Below are 18,780 nucleotides of genomic sequence, written 5' to 3' on the forward strand. Positions count from 1 at the left end.
GGTTCAGGAATATTATATATTCTGATAACTATGGTGCTCTGTCTTCCTCTCATCCCCCAACAAGGTCTTGCTATGTCTCCTAGGCCAGCTCTGTACTTGTAGTCCAAGTGTTGAGCCCACCATGCCTGACCCTGTCCTGTTTCTCAAAGATCAGAACTGGTAAATGTGGTTGATCATGGCCTTGAAAGAGCTGGTTGATCACCGATAGCCAGCAAATGGTGACATTCTCCCTTTCTTCTTCAGTAGAGACTCTGAACATTATTGGAGGGTGAGGTTCTATGAAGTAGCCCATTTTGTTTCTGTATGCAAAGTGCCTTAGGAAACTAATTCTTGTTAGAATTAGGTGCCACTCATTAGTGCTCCACCAGTCAGCAAGAGAAGAGCAGAGCAGCCAGCAGATGATTTAAATAAGTAAATCGTGAAGAGGGCTGGTCAGTCCTTCCTTCCAAGGTCATAGGGACGGGGCCGAAGATGGCATTAAAGACTGAGTTACAGTATTCAGGGAATGAATTTAATTTGGGGATGAAAGATGGAGACCATCATGAAAAGTAACTGTAGTCTAGGTGGGACCCAGGTTTTGGATTGACTAGAATGTGCTCTGAGGGGAAGGTTGCCTTGGTCTGGAAGAGGAATCCTGTTTCTGTCATCGGTCTTTCTGTATCTGATCTGCTTTACTGCTCTTGATAACAGTGGAAAGTATCTTGTAATCAAATATCAAGTTTGTTAGAAGTTCACTTTAAGAATCAGTAGGCCTTGACTGTGGATAAAGTATCCACATGGACTTTGTCAAAAACTTGTCACTCTAAGACTTACTTGTAGTATTCCCAGTTAGATAGATACATAGCCAAGGGGGACCTTCTTGGCATTATATACAAACACACATAGACACATACATACATATAGTAAGTTTTTATTTGTTTGTGAGAGTCAGAGGACAACTCGTGGGAGTTGGCTCTCATTCCAGCCACATGCATTCCTGAGACTGAGCTCACGTTGTCTGGCCTGACTGCTCTGTTGCCTTCTGAGCTGTCTCACGGGTCTCACAGTGTAGGCCGTTGTAAGCTCAGCTTGCTGTAGGAGCTCATGCAAGGTACTGCATGATGCTTGAGAGTACCTATGCTTCAGGCCAGAGTTCTTCCTGCCTGGAGTATGTTTTGTGAACATACTTTTCATTCTAGAAAAGGTGTATTCTGGTAAGTGTTTATTAAACATAGAGCTAGTGTCTGTTCTAGCTACTGCCACTATAATGACCTAAGGTACTATTCCCACCTCAAGAGGCATGTAGTAAAAATGTGCGCTCTACCTGTGAAAATTATAAAACGTTAAGAGCTAGCATCTCATTCCTCTAGAAGGAACTTAGAAGAACCCCTGGAGAATGGTGTGGTTTTAAACTATGTGACGCCATCCCAGCAGCCGTGGTTCAGCAGCCTCGTTTCCATATCTGGACAAGCTGCCAGAACATCTGCAGCAAAATTCTTTCAGTTAGTACCATGCAGAGACTTAGAGAGACTGTAATAGTACTGTGTGTGTAGAGCTCTTCCCACGAGGGTTCCTAGATTTGTGTGTGTCTGAGTACGTGCGATTACACTACCAGGGAAGCCAGACGGGAGCGTTGGATGTTGGGTCCTTCTAAGCTAGAGTTACAAGTAGTTGGGAGCTACCACGTGGGTCCTGAGGACTGAATTCAGGTCCTCTGGAAGATCAGGAAGTGCTCCTAACTTCTAAATCATCTTTCTAGGCGCCCTCAACTGTGTTTTTTAAAAAAATAAAATTTACTTTAGTCCTAAACACAATAGGATAGGGTATTTCCATTTTTATGGTGAAGAAACCAGTTTGGAAATACAAGGTTTAATTTACCCAGAGTGCTCAGGTACTAACTGCTGCTGTGTGTGTTCATGGTCAAGTCTTAGCCCAGAGGAAGGGAGAGCTGAGATGTTTCGTAGGCAGAACTACTGCTTAAGGTGGCTGCTTTGGGGTATGAAGTGATAGGAGGAATTAAGACTTACAAATACTTTTAAATATGCTTTCATTGCTGTCTGGATGGTTGAAGATTTACTTAGGAATGGAAAGGTGGGGAATCTGCCTAGAGGATGTATATTACATTGAAATAGAGCATTAGTTAACAGAAGAAGTATGTGCAATGTATTGACTATACATTAAATGACCATTTGTGCTTTAAGTCTAACAATTTTTGGGTTTTTCTTTTTCTCAGTTAATTAAATTTAAGGCAGAGACATTGCCTGTCAGGCAGTTCACTGTATAGGATTAATATGAGTAGGTCATATATTTGTTAATATTAACAGGACATCCCATCGGGTTGAGGATTCCGTGTATCAGTAATTCTTCCTTCCGTGTTTGGTAGTATAGCACTTCTTGACTCTGAGTTTCCTTTTTTGAACAAGGGCTCACAGTGTAGCTCTGACTGGCCTGAAACTCATTATCTAGACTAAGCCATTCTCAAACTCACAGAGATCCACTGGCCTCTGCCTCCTGAGTGCTGGGATTAAAGGCATGTCACCATGCCTAGCAATTTTGGCATTCTTAGCCTAGATTATTTTATATTTAAGAACCAAGCCTTATTTTGAGATTTCAACAGACATCTAACCTGTTGACTTGAACATTTTCCTGTCATGTTGTCCAACTCCTCCCTCCCCTCCACACCACCGAGGTACAGTAGATTGAAGGCCTTGTGCATCTTACAGAAGCTGTCTACTGATGAGCTACAACAAGCCCAGGGAGAAAACTATTCTCTGGTCCTCGGGTTTCTAAAACAGTAGGAACAGGAAAGCTCAATGTTTTGATGGACAGGCTTGGCCATGGAGATTCTCACAGCAAGTATTTCTAACATCACCTCTTGGCAAAACAAGAGCTCTCAGCAAGATTAGCGTTTCTCATCTACCAGATCCAAGCTCAGCAAAGGCCCCTCGGTCACTGAGAGGACGCTCCCTTTTCAGGGGTGGGATCCGCTGTTTGAGTCATAACTTGTGGTTTTCCTACAGCTTCTGGAGAGAATCTGAGTGGAGCCTTTGGTCTGCTCTGGAGCTGTATTTTGTTCAGTATCGCTTCCAAGTCTTCATTTTCTTCAGCAGATGAAGAGATGAGGGCCAGCAAGATCTGCCACAAGTCCCCAGAGCTGTCACCACAGCCGCTAAGAACAGTGGTGTGCCATGGAAATTAGGGCAGAAACTGGATTGTTCTTCATCATGATACTTCTTAATACATTTAATTTTTCCAGCTAACATTAGGACTTGAGATTTTTATGTTTCTTACAAGAGAGATGTTGTCCTTAGAGTAAGGAGTGAAACTTAGGGATAAACCTATTATCCTCAGACCGGATGGGCCTCCCAGGCAAGGAGCACACTGTGTTCTAGTGCATAATTAAAGCCCAGTGAGGCTGAGCTTCTCCAAAGCCATTTACTCATAAAAGTTGGGTCCCGAAGATTTAATCCATCTTTTCTGTTCTTATAAAACATGATTTAACATTTTGGCAACCAGAACTGCACATTGTCAAAATGGAGACAGGAGAAATGGCAGATTATTTTACCACAAAAGCAAGAACTTTGACAGTTCTTCGAATACGTTTACACCCCTGCTGCAGGGTCTCTGGGACCTTCGGTGGGAAATGTATTGAGTCAGTCGGATGGTAAATGAAAATGTCTCGGGAGGTTTTGCTGTTGCTTCCTTACCTGTAGAGCAGAGCGCCTGACCCCATGTGGAGGAGGTGCAGAGCAGTCTTTCGTCAGTGGTGTTGTGCAGGACCATTTGTAACACAGCCCACGGTGTTGTGTCCTGGAAGGTTGGAGCCTGTCTAGACTGAGCCTTTAATTTCTGATGTGTCTAGCTGCTGGCTTTTGTGCAGCACACGGTGGTCATGTGATTTTAACAACTTGGTGCCTTTCACCCGTTTAGTCCCTGCAATAGCAGTATTCAGTGACTAATCAAACGATATAAAATCACTTTATAAGGTTAAGTCTAAAGGTTTTTGGAAACTTTTCTGGCAAGAATGACAGTCTGGATATCTGCAGCTTACCTGAGAAGCCAGGTCAAGGCAGCCCTGGGCAGCTGTGAAAAGCTCAGAAACTAATGACCAGCTTTGGGTCTAGTGTTCTCTGCACAGGCCTGACTGCTGGTTCCGACCTGAGGCTTCCGTCAGCAACAGCCTGTCCAGGGGAGGAGAGTGTGCAGCCATTGGGTCAGCGGCAGCATAGAGGTGCTAGCAGGGCAGGGTCATGCTTCTGTCTGAGTTCTTCAGGAGCGTTCATGGGGGAAATCTGCCCACTGATTTGTAGCCTCTTTTTAGTCGTCTGGCTTTAAGTAAGTCAACTTTACTCCAGAAATATTTACGGTTATCTTTACATGGGCCACCTAGAGCCTACAGTCACCTACATTGTTAGCAGAATGAGAGCATTATTTCATGGAATAGGTTTTATCTAGTCTTCTCACTAAAAGTATTCAAGGGTTATTTTGAGGCATGTAGAATTAGTTACCAAGTACTGTTTATGGATAGTATTTAAAGAAGCATGCAGTAGAGTAAGCGGATGGGAACAAGGGGAAACCTTTGTACCTGGAGTGAGGGTTCTGTGAGAACACACACCAGCTCAGCCTTGTAGGGTTTTTATTTTGTTCATGAGTAGCGCTGGATCGCTCTGTTAGGGCTTCTTTCCTCCCAGCATCCACTCTGTTGCCTTTCTGGACTGGGCACCTCTGTCATTTTGGGCTGTGTTGCTGGACAAGCATTCCTGGCCTCTGTGCACTAGATGCCAGTGCCATTTCCCAACTGTGACAACCAAAAAAGAAAGTCTCCCGGTGTCCACACAAGTCAGTATGCTACAAGACCATGTCCTCCTGGAGAATCACTGCTTTGGATGTAATTAAAATTAATTTTGAGTGTATAAAAGCGATGAGGAGCTGGAGAAGAGATTCACCTCTAAAAGCACTCGCTGGCTGCCCTTGCTGAGGACGTGGGTTTGGTTCCCACTGCCATCGGTTTGCTCTGCCCCTAACTCCAGTTTAGGGGATCTTACCACCTTCTGCCCTCCAAGGGCGCTGCACACTTGCGCTCATACAGATGAGCAGGCGCATGCATAAACACATAAATAAAAATAGAGTTTTTAAGGGGATGGAATTCAGAGGTGTTTCCTTTTTCTGTAAAGTCTGGGAGGGGTTGTCTCTGAATAGTCTAATAGTCTTTGCACACAGCATGCAAATTTTAAGGCTGATGGATCCTGCTTCATTCTCATAAAACATATTGCCATATTATCTCCCACTTCCTGCTGTCAGCTTCTTTATATTCTTGTGTGTTTGTGCCATTGCATTGTGAGGTCTTGTAAAGGCAAGCAGAGACCACATGTGTGCATATGGGGGCGTGCTAACACACACACACACACACACACACACACACACACACACACACACACACACACAATTATTTTAAGATGAGGCAGTGGTGACCAATTCCAGATGACTGCTGGGAGAAAGTAAACTGGAAGAAAAGGGGGTGGGGGGACTGGATTGGATTTCCTCTGCTTCAAGTTTTAAAACTTTCCACTGTGATATAAAAAGTCCATGAGTATGTGGAAATATGGGTTTAGATTGGCCAGGAGGTATGGAGTGCTAAAAGCAAAGAGAATTTCTGCTGCTGTTTAGAGCGGCAGTGCTAGCAGTCCAGGCCTCCCTCAGCATCTCCACAGGGCTCCCAGACTGACCTGTCCTAGCCCCCCAAACCAAAGGTTCCCTATGCTTGTGCCAAGAGGCTGCAGGATGGCTACTCGGGGAATTCCAGATAGGAATTTGCTGGCATTTGTCAGTGGTGTCACAGACCTGGCATTCTGGATTTAACAGCTAGGATCCTTGGCACATAGCACCATGATCATGTGGTGTGTATATTTTTTTTCCCCAGTTGCAGCATCAGACAGCATGCCGCCCCCAGAAGACATTCTCTCAGAGTTTTGGCCCTGTGGTTGTACCAGTTGTAACAACAGAGGCATGCAGGCCATTTTACCTGCCCGATGATGGAAACCCTGGGTCTCATGCTTCTTCCCAAACGCGTCTCAGTGGTTCTCTTCTTTCATAATGGCTGTTTTCCCCCTTCGGCTGACGTCAGACTCTGCTGCCTCCTGTAATTTTCCTAATTGCTTTCTCTTCTGCCTCAACAATGGAAAAGAAAACTTTTGAGACGTCATATTTTACAAGGTGGTCAGGCTGGAAAAGGAAGCCGTCCCAGAGCAGCCCAAAGGAGACTTTCCTCATAAGAGCTGCATGTGCTCCAACCACAAGTCAGGAGTTTGTGGCACAGAGAAAACTGGGTTGGGACTTGGGGAATGAGCATTTGTTAAAAATTAAATTTTATTTTTATGTGTATGGTGTTCTACATCTATGCACCACATTTGTGCCTGCTGCCTGTGGAGACCAAAAGAGAGCATCAGATCTCATGGAACTGTGGAGTTGCAGGTATTGTGAGCTACCATGTGGGTGCTGGGAATTGTCCTTTCAAACAGCAACCAGTCCTCTTAACCACTAAGCTATGCCTCTACCCCATGGGAATGAACATTCATCCCAGCCTCCTGTGTTCACTCCCTGCCCCTTCTTGCACATTTCAGTCTTGAAGCCACAACAGGAGCTTTGTCTCTGTTGGAGGTGCGCTCTGACCAGGCCCTGGCCAGAACTCAGATGCAGGGCTGTAGTGGCTCACTTCCAGTGGTCTCTGCTTCCTTGGTGCTAGGTGCACCAAGGGAAGGAGGAGGCACCTTGGCTCAGCAGGAAAGAGGAGCCCATGCCAGACTCTTGGGGCTGGAGTGGGAGACACTGATGCCTGCCAGGAAGGCAGCTTCAGTTTGTAGAATAAACACTGACCTAAGGAGGTGGCTAAGTTGGTAAATTGCTTCTCTAGCTTGACTAGGCCCTGGGTTCCACCCCTAGCACATCATAAACCTGATGTATGCCACATCCTGCACTAGGGAGGTGCAGGCAGGAGGATCAGACGCTCAAGAAAACTGCGATCTCAGAACAGTGCCGGTTTCTGGAAGGATTGTCCTGATTTGCAGTGTCAAGTGTCACTTCTCTCAAGCCATGGAAAATACAATAAATGGCCATAAAATCTGTTGATATTTAGTGTTTCTTATGCCACTACAGAGGCATGGATAATTCCGGGTACTGTGTCATCATTGGGATGCATTTTTTGTTGTTATTTTGGGCTGAAAATGTCTAGGTAAAAAGAGGCCAGGTTTGTTCATGTACATATATGTATGTAAACAGTATGTGTGGTGTTTGGAGAATGCACCTTGAACTTCAGTCTGCTTCCTAGTGAGTGCCAAGAGGCTCACCTCTTACTGATTCTGAAGTGCACCTTACTATACACTACAGCTTCACTTTCCTCTGATTGCTTGCCGAATTGGCCTGCTGTCCTAGGTGAGGGCAGAAAGCCCATGTAGAAGACGACAGAGATGCTGGGTCACTCCGCTGACCATGCACGCAGCCTCTGTTGCAAAGCTTTACTCTTTCTTTTAAACACCAGTGGGGCTGTAGGGGAAATAAGCTCCCCAAGTGAGAAAGTAAGAGGAAGGTGAGGGTAGCTGGAGACTCCTGGCTACTGAGGAACAGGTTCTCGGTAGGGGCTGCTGTTGGTACTTGCACATATAACTGGGTGAGTGTGGGCTGGATTTGCTGCTGGACCTGGAGTGACACATTAATTTTTTACACCACAATGAACTATTTTAAGGTGTGAATCCAAGTGTGTAATAACAGACCTAGTAATCAATCACCTACTGTTTGTCTCTTAAAAAGTTAGGTATTACAGCTCCACCAGGCGGCCGCCAGCAGCGTGGATGAGAACTGGAGGGCTGGAGGGCACAGCTGCTCTGGGAATTCATTTGTACAGAGAAGAGCTGAGCACATCCACACGCGGTGTAATGAAAGGCCGAGAAGGGAGCGTGTCTCGGACCGTGCACACATAAGCAGACTCACAACCATAGTACACCTCAGATGCCGTGAGCAGTGTGTGAATGGTTTCGCTGTCCTGCTGGTTCATGGAATGGTCCTCTCATTCTGCTGTTCCTGTTGGTCCTGAGGAGACAGTGGCGTCCAAGGGTGTGTTAGGGCTTGTGGCTATACTCCTGAGTGGTGTAACTCCAAGCCCAGGTCCAATGGAGTGCCAGCGTCTCAAGGAAGCAGGAAAGGATGCACTCGCTAATCTGGCTTCAGCTTTAGGCTCTGCTCCATACCTGGTCTCCCGTTTCTACACTGTATTGACAGTAGGAACTGGAATGAGGCAGTCTTCATCCTTCTTCCCCTACTTCATACTTGGCACAGATAAGATAGAGCTCATGCCCAGCCTAACTGGGCAATCTGACTAGGTAGCACACGCCAAACCAAAAAAGTGCCGCTAAGTGGATTGGGGTGTGCATTTGTTTGAGGCACTTCAAAGAGTAAAACAAAACAACCCAGGCAGCTACTAAATCACCAGAAAGTAAAATTCATTTTGGTTTTTGGTTCTATTCCCATCTGACTTTACCACAGAAAGAAATAAATATGTCACCCCATCCCCCTTTGTTTTTGTTTATTTACTTATCTTAAAAAGCTTTATTAACATACAATCTGTGCAGCATACAGTTTGCCCGACTAAAGTGTACCATCCGGTGCTTCTTAGTGTGTGCAACCCCTTAGCAGACCCAGATGTTCACGGCTGCAGTTAGCATGTACTTGCAATTTAATTGATTGTATTTTGTCATTGAAGACACGGATTTGGAAAAACCATAACCCCAAATTGATTCCAGCTTTTAAGTACAGGACTTAGGCAAGCCACGGGGCTTAGTCCATTTGGTTTCCTCTTTGCCTCTTAAAAGTCTGCTGTTTGTATTTCTTCTCCTTTAAAAAACAGCCAGTTCATTATTTTAAATTAGCCAAGAATGAGGACTCATTTCATGTTGGCTCCTCCCACCCTTTCCAAGCCTGTCTCTCTGTTTTGTGACATCTGCTGGCTTGGGCTGCCTTCCTCCGCGTGCTGCTGACAAGATGGGATCTGTGTTGGCTGAGCGATGTGAGGCTACTGTTAGCTTAGAGCATTAACTCGGACTGTGAGGTGGACTTGGAGCTAGAGTTGGTTTTTTTTGTTTTTGTTTTTGTTTTTGTTTGGTTTTTTGTTTTTGTTTTTTTGTTTTTGTTTTTGTTCTTTTTTTCTTTTTTTTTTCCGGAGCTGGGGACCGAACCCAGGGCCTTGCGCTTGCTAGGCAAGAGCTCTACCACTGAGCCGAATCCCCAACCCCATAGAGTTGGTTTTTTTGTTTGCTTGTTTTCTCTGTGAGAAATTGATGTGAAAACCAAGTCTTTGATTTTAACAGCTCCTCTGTTCTGTTGCATACCTACCTGGGCTGTCATGGTGTGCGGAACAGTGTAGCTGGTTGCTAGGAAGTTAAAACTAAATAAAGGATTGTAACTGAAAGTGAAAGTGAGGCAGAATTTCCAGTTAAAGAAGTCAAGGGTCAGTTTCAGACATGGACACAGATCTATTCCTTTAAGAGGAATGACTGACTGCTTTGGGCAAAAATCTCAAGGCAAGGACTGGAGAAATAGCTCAGTACGTAAAGTTCTTGCTGGGCGTACAAGGAGTTCAAAGACCAGCACCCACTGCTGGGTGTGGCCACACACCAGGCACGGTTTAGGCATGGTTGCAGGTGCACTCATAGCATCAGGAGAGTCGCAGGGGCCTCCTGCACACTGGTATAGCCCAAGGTTTGATGAGAGACCCTGTTTCAAGGGAATAAGGTGGAGAGCGATAGATGTGTTCACCAGTCTCTGTGTATGCACAGTGTACACAGCCGCACACCCTAGTGCACATAGAGCACACTCGTTCTTCACCTCTGAATGAGGTGAAGGTGGCGGGGATGGTGTGGGTGTGGAAGTTGGGTAAGAATCATTTCAGTCAGCTTTCCCAGTTCTAAATGTTGTGTGGTGCAGGGACCAGTGCATTCCTACGGCTCTGTGACCATAGTTCTGCGTGTTCGCCCAGCGGTGATTCATGCTCTGTAGTGAAATTTTCCTACCTGCACAGCACATAAATTTTTGAAAGATTTAGTTATAATGGAAAACATTTAATTTGCTTTGATATGTTTTTAAATTTGCCAGTGGTGTTTCTGTCAAATAAGGATTTGGATGGTTTTCAAAGACTGAACAAGAATGGATATAAATAGAACTGGGACCATTTATCAGTATCTATTATTTTGTTTCATTAACTGAATTAATGTCTAAGCATTTAGCCCAAGGAATATATGCAGCTCTATTTTATTAATGGCTTAGCCTTAATCCGCTCATCCTCTTAGCGTGCAGTAAGTGCAGAGTAGTTAGGAATTTCTGCAGTCATCTACTTCCCACGGAGGACTTACACGGTAAAATTAATATGCCCTCATCCTTCCTTTTCTCTTTGCTCTTTCCTGGGTATTTATCAAGGCAGCTTCCACCCCACCTCCTACCCCCACGACTGTCTAAACTAGAGCTAATGAATTTTGTGTTCTGAAAAAGGGTGCAGCCAGTGGTACAGCACTTGACAAGTACTGGTAGGTCCTGCAGCCCTGCAGATCAGAAAAAAGGAGGAAAGCCATGATGTAAATAAGGTCTCCGTTGCCTTTGTAATGATTATTAGGGAAGAAACCCTCCTAGTAATCGCAGGCTCTTTAGACTCATTGTTCACTAGGCAGCAGCAGAGGCTCTGGCTCAGTCTGGTCATCTCACCGAATAAACTGGCTAGTGTGTCAGTCTGGGCCTTCCGTGAGACACTGCGTTGTTTATTAGATATCCTTGGAACAGAAGATGCTGTTGTGGAAGCGACTTCCGGCGATGCTGTGAGGTTTTACCCCTGGACCATCGATAACAAGTACTACTCTGCAGAGGTCAACCTGTGTGTGGTGCCAAGCAAGTGCCGGGTCACTGCCGAGATCGCAGAGGCAGTCCAGGCGTTTGTAGTTTACTTTGATAGCACACAGGTAAGCGCTTGTCTCTGTGACACCTGCAGTCAGACATTTTCACACGCTTCCTGCCTCTCCTCTGCTTGCTCGTTCTTCAATGTGTCTTTGTTTTTGTTTCTGCCCCTGTAGAAATCAGGTCTTGACAGCGTCTCCTCGTGGCTTCCTCTGGCAGAAACATGGCTGCCTGAGGTGATGATCCTGGTCTGTGATAGAGTGTGTGAAGATGGTAAGACCTTCCTGCAGATTACCTTCCCGGAAAGACAGGTCCACTGTGTCCTCCGCTCACCGTGTGCCTCTCTGGAGACCCTACAGTGGTCCCGTTGGTTGTTTTCAGCAGACTTTGAGGCTGACATGATTTTCATCCTGCAGCTTTATTTTTGATGCCTTTAGAGTGCCATTGACCTTGGGGGGATGTTGAGGTCTGGGAAGGTGCTGAAGGTCAGTCATGTTTTACCATATGGTTACTTGACATTCTTTTGCATGCTGTTCTAGGAATAAACCGACAACAGGCTCAAGAGTGGTGCATCAAACATGGCTTTGAGCTGGTGGAGCTCTGCCCAGAGGAGCTACCTGAGGAGGACGGTGAGTGCTCCCCATCTGGAGGGAGTGGGGCGAGTGGCTGAGGTCTAAGATTCTGCTCTAACCAAGGGTGATCCCAGTGAGAGCCCACAAATCCTCATTTCTCCAGCAGTTTGAAGAGCTTTGAGCAGACCCATTGCCATGATCCTCCCAGCACGGGCGTAGTTTGCTCGGTGGGTTCCACTGCCCATTTTAGAAGTTTTGAGAACACACATGTGTACTTAAATGGATGAAGTAAGAGATAGCTGCTGAAAACCACTGTTATCACCCTGTTTCTCCACTGCCAGCCGAGGGTGGCGAGACCTGTGTGTGTATGTGGACTTTATGTTCCTCTTTTTAAATTCTTAGTGAGCTAAGGCTGAATTTCCAGAAACTTCAGGAAGCATGCCAGACCTGTTGACACCCAAGCCAAAAACAGACCCCTAGCCTCCCACTCCCCTCCCCCAGGCAGCTGTGCGTTGCCTGCCTTCTGTCTGCAGCCATCTGGACCTTCCGTTTCTTTTTCTTTCTTTTCTTGGTAAAATTTATTTTTTATTTTATGTGTTTGAATGTTGGGCTGTATATATGTCTGTGCACTGTGCATGTGACGGTGCACAACGAGGCTGGAAGAGGGCGTCAGATCCCCTGGAACTGGAGTTACAGATGGTTGTGAGGTACCACGTTGATACTGGAAATTATACTCCAGTCCTTTGAAGGAGCAGCCAGTGCTCTTAACGGCTGAGCCATCTTTCCAGCCCATTTTTTCTTTGGGGGTAAGGGCTATTAAAAAAAAGAAAAGAATTTTTTAAAAGTTGTCTATATATTTATGTATATGTACGTGCATACTTATATGTAGGCACCTCCAAGGCCAGAAGAGGGCATCCATCCCTGGAACTGCAGTGAGCCGTCTGACACGGGAGCAGCAAGCACTCTTTTTTTTTTTTTTCAAATTGTATTTTATGTATTTACATTTCAAATCTTTCTCCTTTCCCCCCTTTCCCATAATCCCTCCCCACTCCCCCTGCGTCTATGAGTATGCTCCCACTTCTACCCACCCACTCCAGTTTCAATGCCTGGCATTACCCTACATTGGGGAAATGAGCCCTCACAGGACAAGGGTTGCCACCCTCTGTTACATATGTGGCTGGAGTCATGGGTCCCTCCATGTGTACTCATTGATTAGTGGTTTAGTACCTGGGAGCGCTGGGGTATCTGGTTGATATTGTTGTTCTTCTATGGAGTTGCAAACCCCTTCAGCTCCTTCAGTCTTTTCTCTAACTCTTCCATTGGAGTCCCCTTGTTCAGTCCAATGGTTAGCTGCAACCATCCTCATCTGTATCAGTAGGGCTCTGGCAGAGCCTCTCAGGAGACACCCATATCAGGCTCCTGTCAGCAAGCACCTCTTGGCATCAGCAATAGTGACTGGGTTTGGTGGTTGCATATGGGTTGGATGCCCAGGTTGAGCAGTCTCTGAATAACCTTTCCTTTAGTCCTTGCTCCACTGTTTGTCCCTGTATTTCCTCCCGTGAGTATTTTGCTCTCTAAGAAGGAATGAAGCATCTACATTTTGGTCTTCCTTTTTCTTGGGCTTCATATGATCTGTGAATTTTTTCTTAGGTATTTCACGCTTTTTGGGCTAATATTCATTTATCAGTGAGGCAGCATGCACTCTTTAAACACTGGGCCATCTTTCCAGCCCCAAGATTACTGTTTTTAGTGCTATCCTGTGATTGTTTAATAAGAACTTGCATTTTCTGGAGATTGTGAGTGGATTCCATGGGTGAGGTGATGGAAATAGCTTGATCACAAAACTCCCTTCAGTCCTGACCATTCTCATAGGAGCTCTGAGCCCTGTGTTTGCTTCATTCGTTTATTTCTATACATAATGCATTATGAAGCAACAGCTAAATAAACAAGATAATTAAACCCAGTTACTTAAAAGCGTGGTTTCAGGTACGTATAGGCATATGTATCAATGTGTAGATATATCCGGGTGTGTATACAGATCGGTGTTTCTTTCCCTGGCAGATGACTTCCCTGAATCTACAGGCGTAAAGCGGATTATACAAGCATTGAATGCCAATGTCTGGTCCAATGTCGTGATGAAGAATGGTGAGTAACTAGACACCGTTGCTTTTACTCCGTAACATGTTTTAAATTTTCTGGATATATGTAGAACCATTAGGAGTCTATGGAATTTTTGTTCCAATTCTCAAGTCTTCAGTTGAAGGAAGAGAGTTGGGATGTTTAATGTGTGTTGAGTAGGTAATTCAGCAAGCATGTGAATGTTACAGTAGGCCTCTGTGATGGTTTGTATGTGCTTGGCCCAGGGAGTGGCACTATTAGGTGTGGCCTTGTTGGAGTAGGTGTGTCACTGTGGGCGTGGGCTTAAGACCCTCACCCTAGCTGCCTGGAATTGAGTATTCCACTAGCAGCCTCCAGATGAAGATGTAGCACTCTCAGCTCTGCCTGCACCATGCCTGCCTGAATGCTGCCATGCTACCACCTTGATGATGATGGACTGAACCTCTGAACCTGTGAGCCAACCCCAATTAAATGTTGTCCTTGTAAGACTTGCCTTGGTCATGGTGTCTGTTCACAGCAGGAAACCCTGACTAAGACAGCCTCACATTGCCTTTGGCTTTAAGAAAACCTAAACTTTTAAGGTATGAGCTTTATCATTTAAGAACTTGCTAGTCTACCTGTGGGTTCTTTGTAGTACTCTCTTTCTTTACCCTTTCTGGGCTCTTTATGTGAGTGGTGTTTAAGTGTACTTATCAGATGCCAGGTAGGCAAGCAAGGTGGTGTGATGAACACAGTCATATATGCAGCTGTTGCATTAGTCTTGATATAGAGAAGGCTTTCTGGAGAGCATGGGTTCTCGTACCATTCTTCATGGGATGGCCAAAATTGAAAGGGGAGAATGCTTAGCTGGGGGAGACATGGCTCCAAGAGCAAGGGGTTTATGTTATAAAGCCCCTAGGCAAGTCTCACATAGCAGGGAGAGCTCCCTTAGATTTCAGAACACCAGGCAGGAGATGTGGGCTTTCTCCTTTAGCAAGCAAGTGCTGAGACCTGGAGGTGGGATCTCCACAGGGTTGACATTAGGGTGGTGTGTGGGAGGCAGAAGTGGAGCCCCAGGTCAGAGAACTCTGAGCTGTTGCAGCAGCCTGAGGGTGACTGTTGGCCCTGCGGGATGTGATGGCCATGGCTGTGAGGTGGAAGGCCAGGTCTGACATGTAGTCTGTAGTTGGCTGACATGGCTCTTGGAGCCTGCGTTACTTTGCTCAGTGTTTGGAACAAGCTCACAGACTCGATGGCTTAGAACTGCAGGAATTTATTGCCTCAGTATTTGAGTTGCCAGGGCCACCTCTGTCCAGAGTTGCTGGAGAAGGATTGCCCTAGCTTGGTTCTGGCTCCTACAGTTCCTTGACTGTGACACTGTTACTTTTAATCTTTCCGTGGTTTCTCCCTGTGTGCATCTCTTTGTTCATATCTCCTCTCCTCTAAGGCCAGTAGTGACATTAAGTTAGGACTTCCCCCTAAGGCCACACAACCTGTATTCATTTCCTGTTTCCAGACAACGCTGCATTTCACTGTATTAGAGGTTGGACTTAGCTTTGAGGTTTGGGGATGGACTGCAGTTCAGTTGAGAGAGTGGTACCTGAGCCAGTGTGCTGTGTTAGGTAAAACACTGCAGAAGGGACTGAGGAAACCTGTATCTTACAGTCAGTCTAGCCTGCCTTCCCTGAGGTAAAGGGCAAGGGGGTGGCCAGCTTGGTAGGTACAGAGTGCTTCATCCTAGCTGTCGATAGCATGGTTGGTGCCCTGACCTCTCATCTAACTAACCCTTGCGCTTGGCAAAGCCCCTTCTAGCACAACAAGGGAATTTCCTCTCCTTTCCTTCCCTTTCTCCTTCATCCTCCCCATTTTCACGTTTGGGAGAATCAGATCTATCTGATGAGTCCTTTGTTTCCATCCATGCTCATTCATTCCTTCATCGCTTCATCGCTTCTCCATTGAGCATTTGTCATAGTTGCTACTGCTTCAGCCTCTGTACAGTGGAAAACTAAGTTTAAGATATGGTCCATAAACTAGATCAATTTAGAATAAAGTTCTATTCAGTACTGCCTGTTATACATTTCTTGAAATAGCTAAAAATTCAGTGAAGCTTTTTTGGCTTTAATTTTTTTTTTTTTTTTTTTGAAAACTCTGACCTCCATTTCATACATTAAAGAAACGGTGGCTTATAATTCATGTTTATGACTGTGCAGCCTCCCAGTGAAGTCATGGCCTCCCATGTCCTTGAGTTAACAAAATGGCCCACTGGAAATGGTTGGAAGGAATGTGTCCATCGGAGTAGATGAATAGATGTCTATTCAGTACACACACACATACATAGACTCTTTGTTGTCACTGTTCCCTAAACCAGTGTAGGGGCCCCTTAGCAGTTTCACAGTGTTAGCTGTCCGTGTAATGTAGAGGGGATAAGGTCTACAGGAGGGGCCTCACCTATGGCTGTGATATAACGCAGTAGGGACTGGTTTGGTAGTTGGGGAGATCCTGGACAAGTGTAAATTTACACACAGAGCGTACTTTGCTTCTGTACAGGTTGGTTTTCTGTCAGCTTGACATAAGCTAGGTACCTGGGAAGAGGATATTTCCATGTCCTCCATTTGGCCTGTGGGCAAGCTTGTGGGGCATCTTGACTAATGGTTGATGTGGAAGGACATAGCCCACATAGGACCTCTGGGTAGGGGTCATAAGTAAGCATAAGTCATAAGTAAGCAGGTTGAACAACAACCAGTAAAAAGTGTTCCTCCGTGCACTCTGCTTCAATTCCTGCCTCGAGTTCTTACCCTGGCTTCTCTGACTACAACTCTAACCTAAAATAACCCTTTCCTCTCCAGAGTTGATTTGGTCCTGACGTTTGTCACAGCAATGCAGAGCAAACTAGGACTACATCTTTGTGCACCAGTGTTTCTACCTCCTCCGTGTTTAAACAGTGGAACAGTAGTCTTCAGGTGTGATGCAGTGAGGCACATTGTGGGTTTGCATGCCTCTCTGCCTTCATTTCATTTTTCTCCACAGTCCTAGGACTCTGATGTGCTTTCAGCTAAGACCCAAAAGTTTAGCATTAGTTTACTTTCATGTTAAAACGACTGGGTCTGCATTACAAACAAAATAACTGGCCTTCTCCTAGGAGAAGCAAGTGATGTAGCCAGGGAAGTGCAGGTCTTAAGAAGTAGGACATCGTGCAGAACCTCCAGTCTGTCCCTAGAAAGACAGAGCTCTGTCTGTGTGACTGTGTGGTAGGCCATAGGGTCCTTCCAGGGGAGCCTGCTTCCTCTGCCCCTTGAGAGCCTGCAGCTGTGGTGTGAATGCCGGCAGGCTACATCTCAGCAGCTACTACAGTCCCCCTTCCTCTTCTGATTTCTTTCTGTTGTATATAAGTGCAGGTGTTGTGGATGCATGTATGGAGGGTGGGATATAGATATATGAAGAGGTCAAGGGTCAACCTCGGATGTCGTTCCTCAGAGCCTTCACCTTGAATCTTGAGACAGTTACCTACTGGGACCTGGGGCCTTGCTGATTAGGCTATACTGACAGGCACAGGCCTTCACACCTGGCTTTTACTTGGGTGTGGGGGACACTCAGGGCTGTCTATTTGCACCGCAGCTACTTCAGTGGCTAAGCTATCTACCTAGTCACACAGGAGGCTTCTGAAAGTCTAAAGTTAGGCATAAGAGAAGGGCCCATCCGTGGTCCATCATGGGAGAGGGGTTAGTGAAGCCCCACCTACCTTAGGAACTATTGGCAGTTAATGGTTGCTAGGAAGGGGGAGTCATTTTCTCCTGTGATGTAACTGCTATTAAAGTTGCTCAGCAAATAACCTTCCATCCATGCTTATGCATGTAGCCCTAATTAAACTCTGTGAGTCACAAAAGAAGCCACAAAACAACAACAACAGAACCCCAGATCAACCATGGAAATAGGATGGAGACTGTAGGGAAGAAGATTGGCTCAGTGAGTGGGAGGTGGGAGTGACTGACATGCATCACATGCACGTAGGAGCTCATCTGAAAGCAACAGGGAGAAAGTCATGCCTAAAGCTACCACACGCCCAGGTTACACACTCTTGGGCGTATTCAGTACAGCTGGAAGCATGTCCATGCAAAGCATCCTTGTATACGCTCATAGCAGCGTCATTCACCATAGCCCATAGATGAAAACAGCTCCAGAACCAGTGGGCAGTCCATTCAGCAGACTCACTCCGCTCTACAAAAGTACGAGCAAGCTACACCAGGATGACACACCAGGCCTCCACTGTGCCCAGAGATTTTGTGTCATTGTGCTTAGACAAGATATCTAAAACATCCATAGAGACAGTATTGATTGGTGGTTCCCAGGGCTGAAGGAGAGGTTGCTAAGGAGATGGAATTTCCTTATCAGAACATGAAAACTGTTTTGGATTTGGTGATAGTCATTGCGAGCTTTGTGAGTATACTAAAAGCACTGAACTCTATACTGTGAAGGGAGTGGTTTGGACGTGTGAATGGCATCCCTCATATCCATGAGATATAGATTATGTTCATTATCCTATTTTATTTCAAGTATCCAATATGTGTTAGGTGTAGAGGTTAAATGACTTTGCCTGAGGCACAGAGGTCAAGAAGTATCACGCTCATTACCAGGCTGGCGACATGCTATCCCCTGGGAACTTAGTAAGTAAGCTTTGGTTGCCCTCCTAGACATTCTGACTGGTTTGGGGTGAAGCTCAGCTTCCCAGATCCCTGTGTGCTTTGAACTCCATGCATTTAATTTGTCATGTTTATAAATTACTAAACTGTAAGGATGTTTCCTCCATACTTCTTGTCCTACTGAAAATTAGGTGACAGTGTCAAGGCCTAATTATGTGTATGTGGGATGCAGTGTGTGCAGTGCCTGTGGGGTCCTGGAGAGGGCATTGGATGCCCAGGAATTTGGAGTTTTGGGCACTTATGAGCTGCCTGAGACAGGTTCTGGGAACCAAACTCCTTAGGGTCCTCTGAAAGAGAAGTACATACTTTTAACCACCAAGCTGTCTCTCTAGCCTTGGGCTATATTTTTGATCTGTATGATCTGTATGATGTGATGAAGTCAGTCTTCACCAGCTGCTCCCAGTCCTGGTTGCACATTGGGAACTTTTGAAGCCAGTGCTGTCTGGGCCAGTCTAGTAGGAAGAGGGAAGTGGTTGGGGGACGGGTAGCAGCTGCAGTATTAAGAG

General features: G+C 45.7%; 1 protein-coding gene across 2 annotated transcripts in view; it reads left to right on the plus strand.

Annotated features, from left to right (window-relative positions):
* Aagab (alpha and gamma adaptin binding protein) overlaps positions 1 to 18,780 on the plus strand; it is a 37,954-nt gene that overhangs the window by 2,188 nt on the left and 16,986 nt on the right. For both annotated transcript variants that reach the window (XM_032909383.1, XM_032909384.1), the window contains exons 2-5: positions 10,783 to 10,973; positions 11,085 to 11,181; positions 11,448 to 11,537; positions 13,542 to 13,625. In XM_032909383.1, coding sequence (XP_032765274.1) covers positions 10,783 to 10,973; positions 11,085 to 11,181; positions 11,448 to 11,537; positions 13,542 to 13,625 — 462 coding nt within the window. The remainder of the gene's footprint in view (positions 1 to 10,782; positions 10,974 to 11,084; positions 11,182 to 11,447; positions 11,538 to 13,541; positions 13,626 to 18,780) is intronic.

The sequence above is a fragment of the Rattus rattus genome, chromosome 8, assembly GCF_011064425.1.
Source record: "Rattus rattus isolate New Zealand chromosome 8, Rrattus_CSIRO_v1, whole genome shotgun sequence".
NCBI lineage: Eukaryota > Metazoa > Chordata > Mammalia > Rodentia > Muridae > Rattus > Rattus rattus.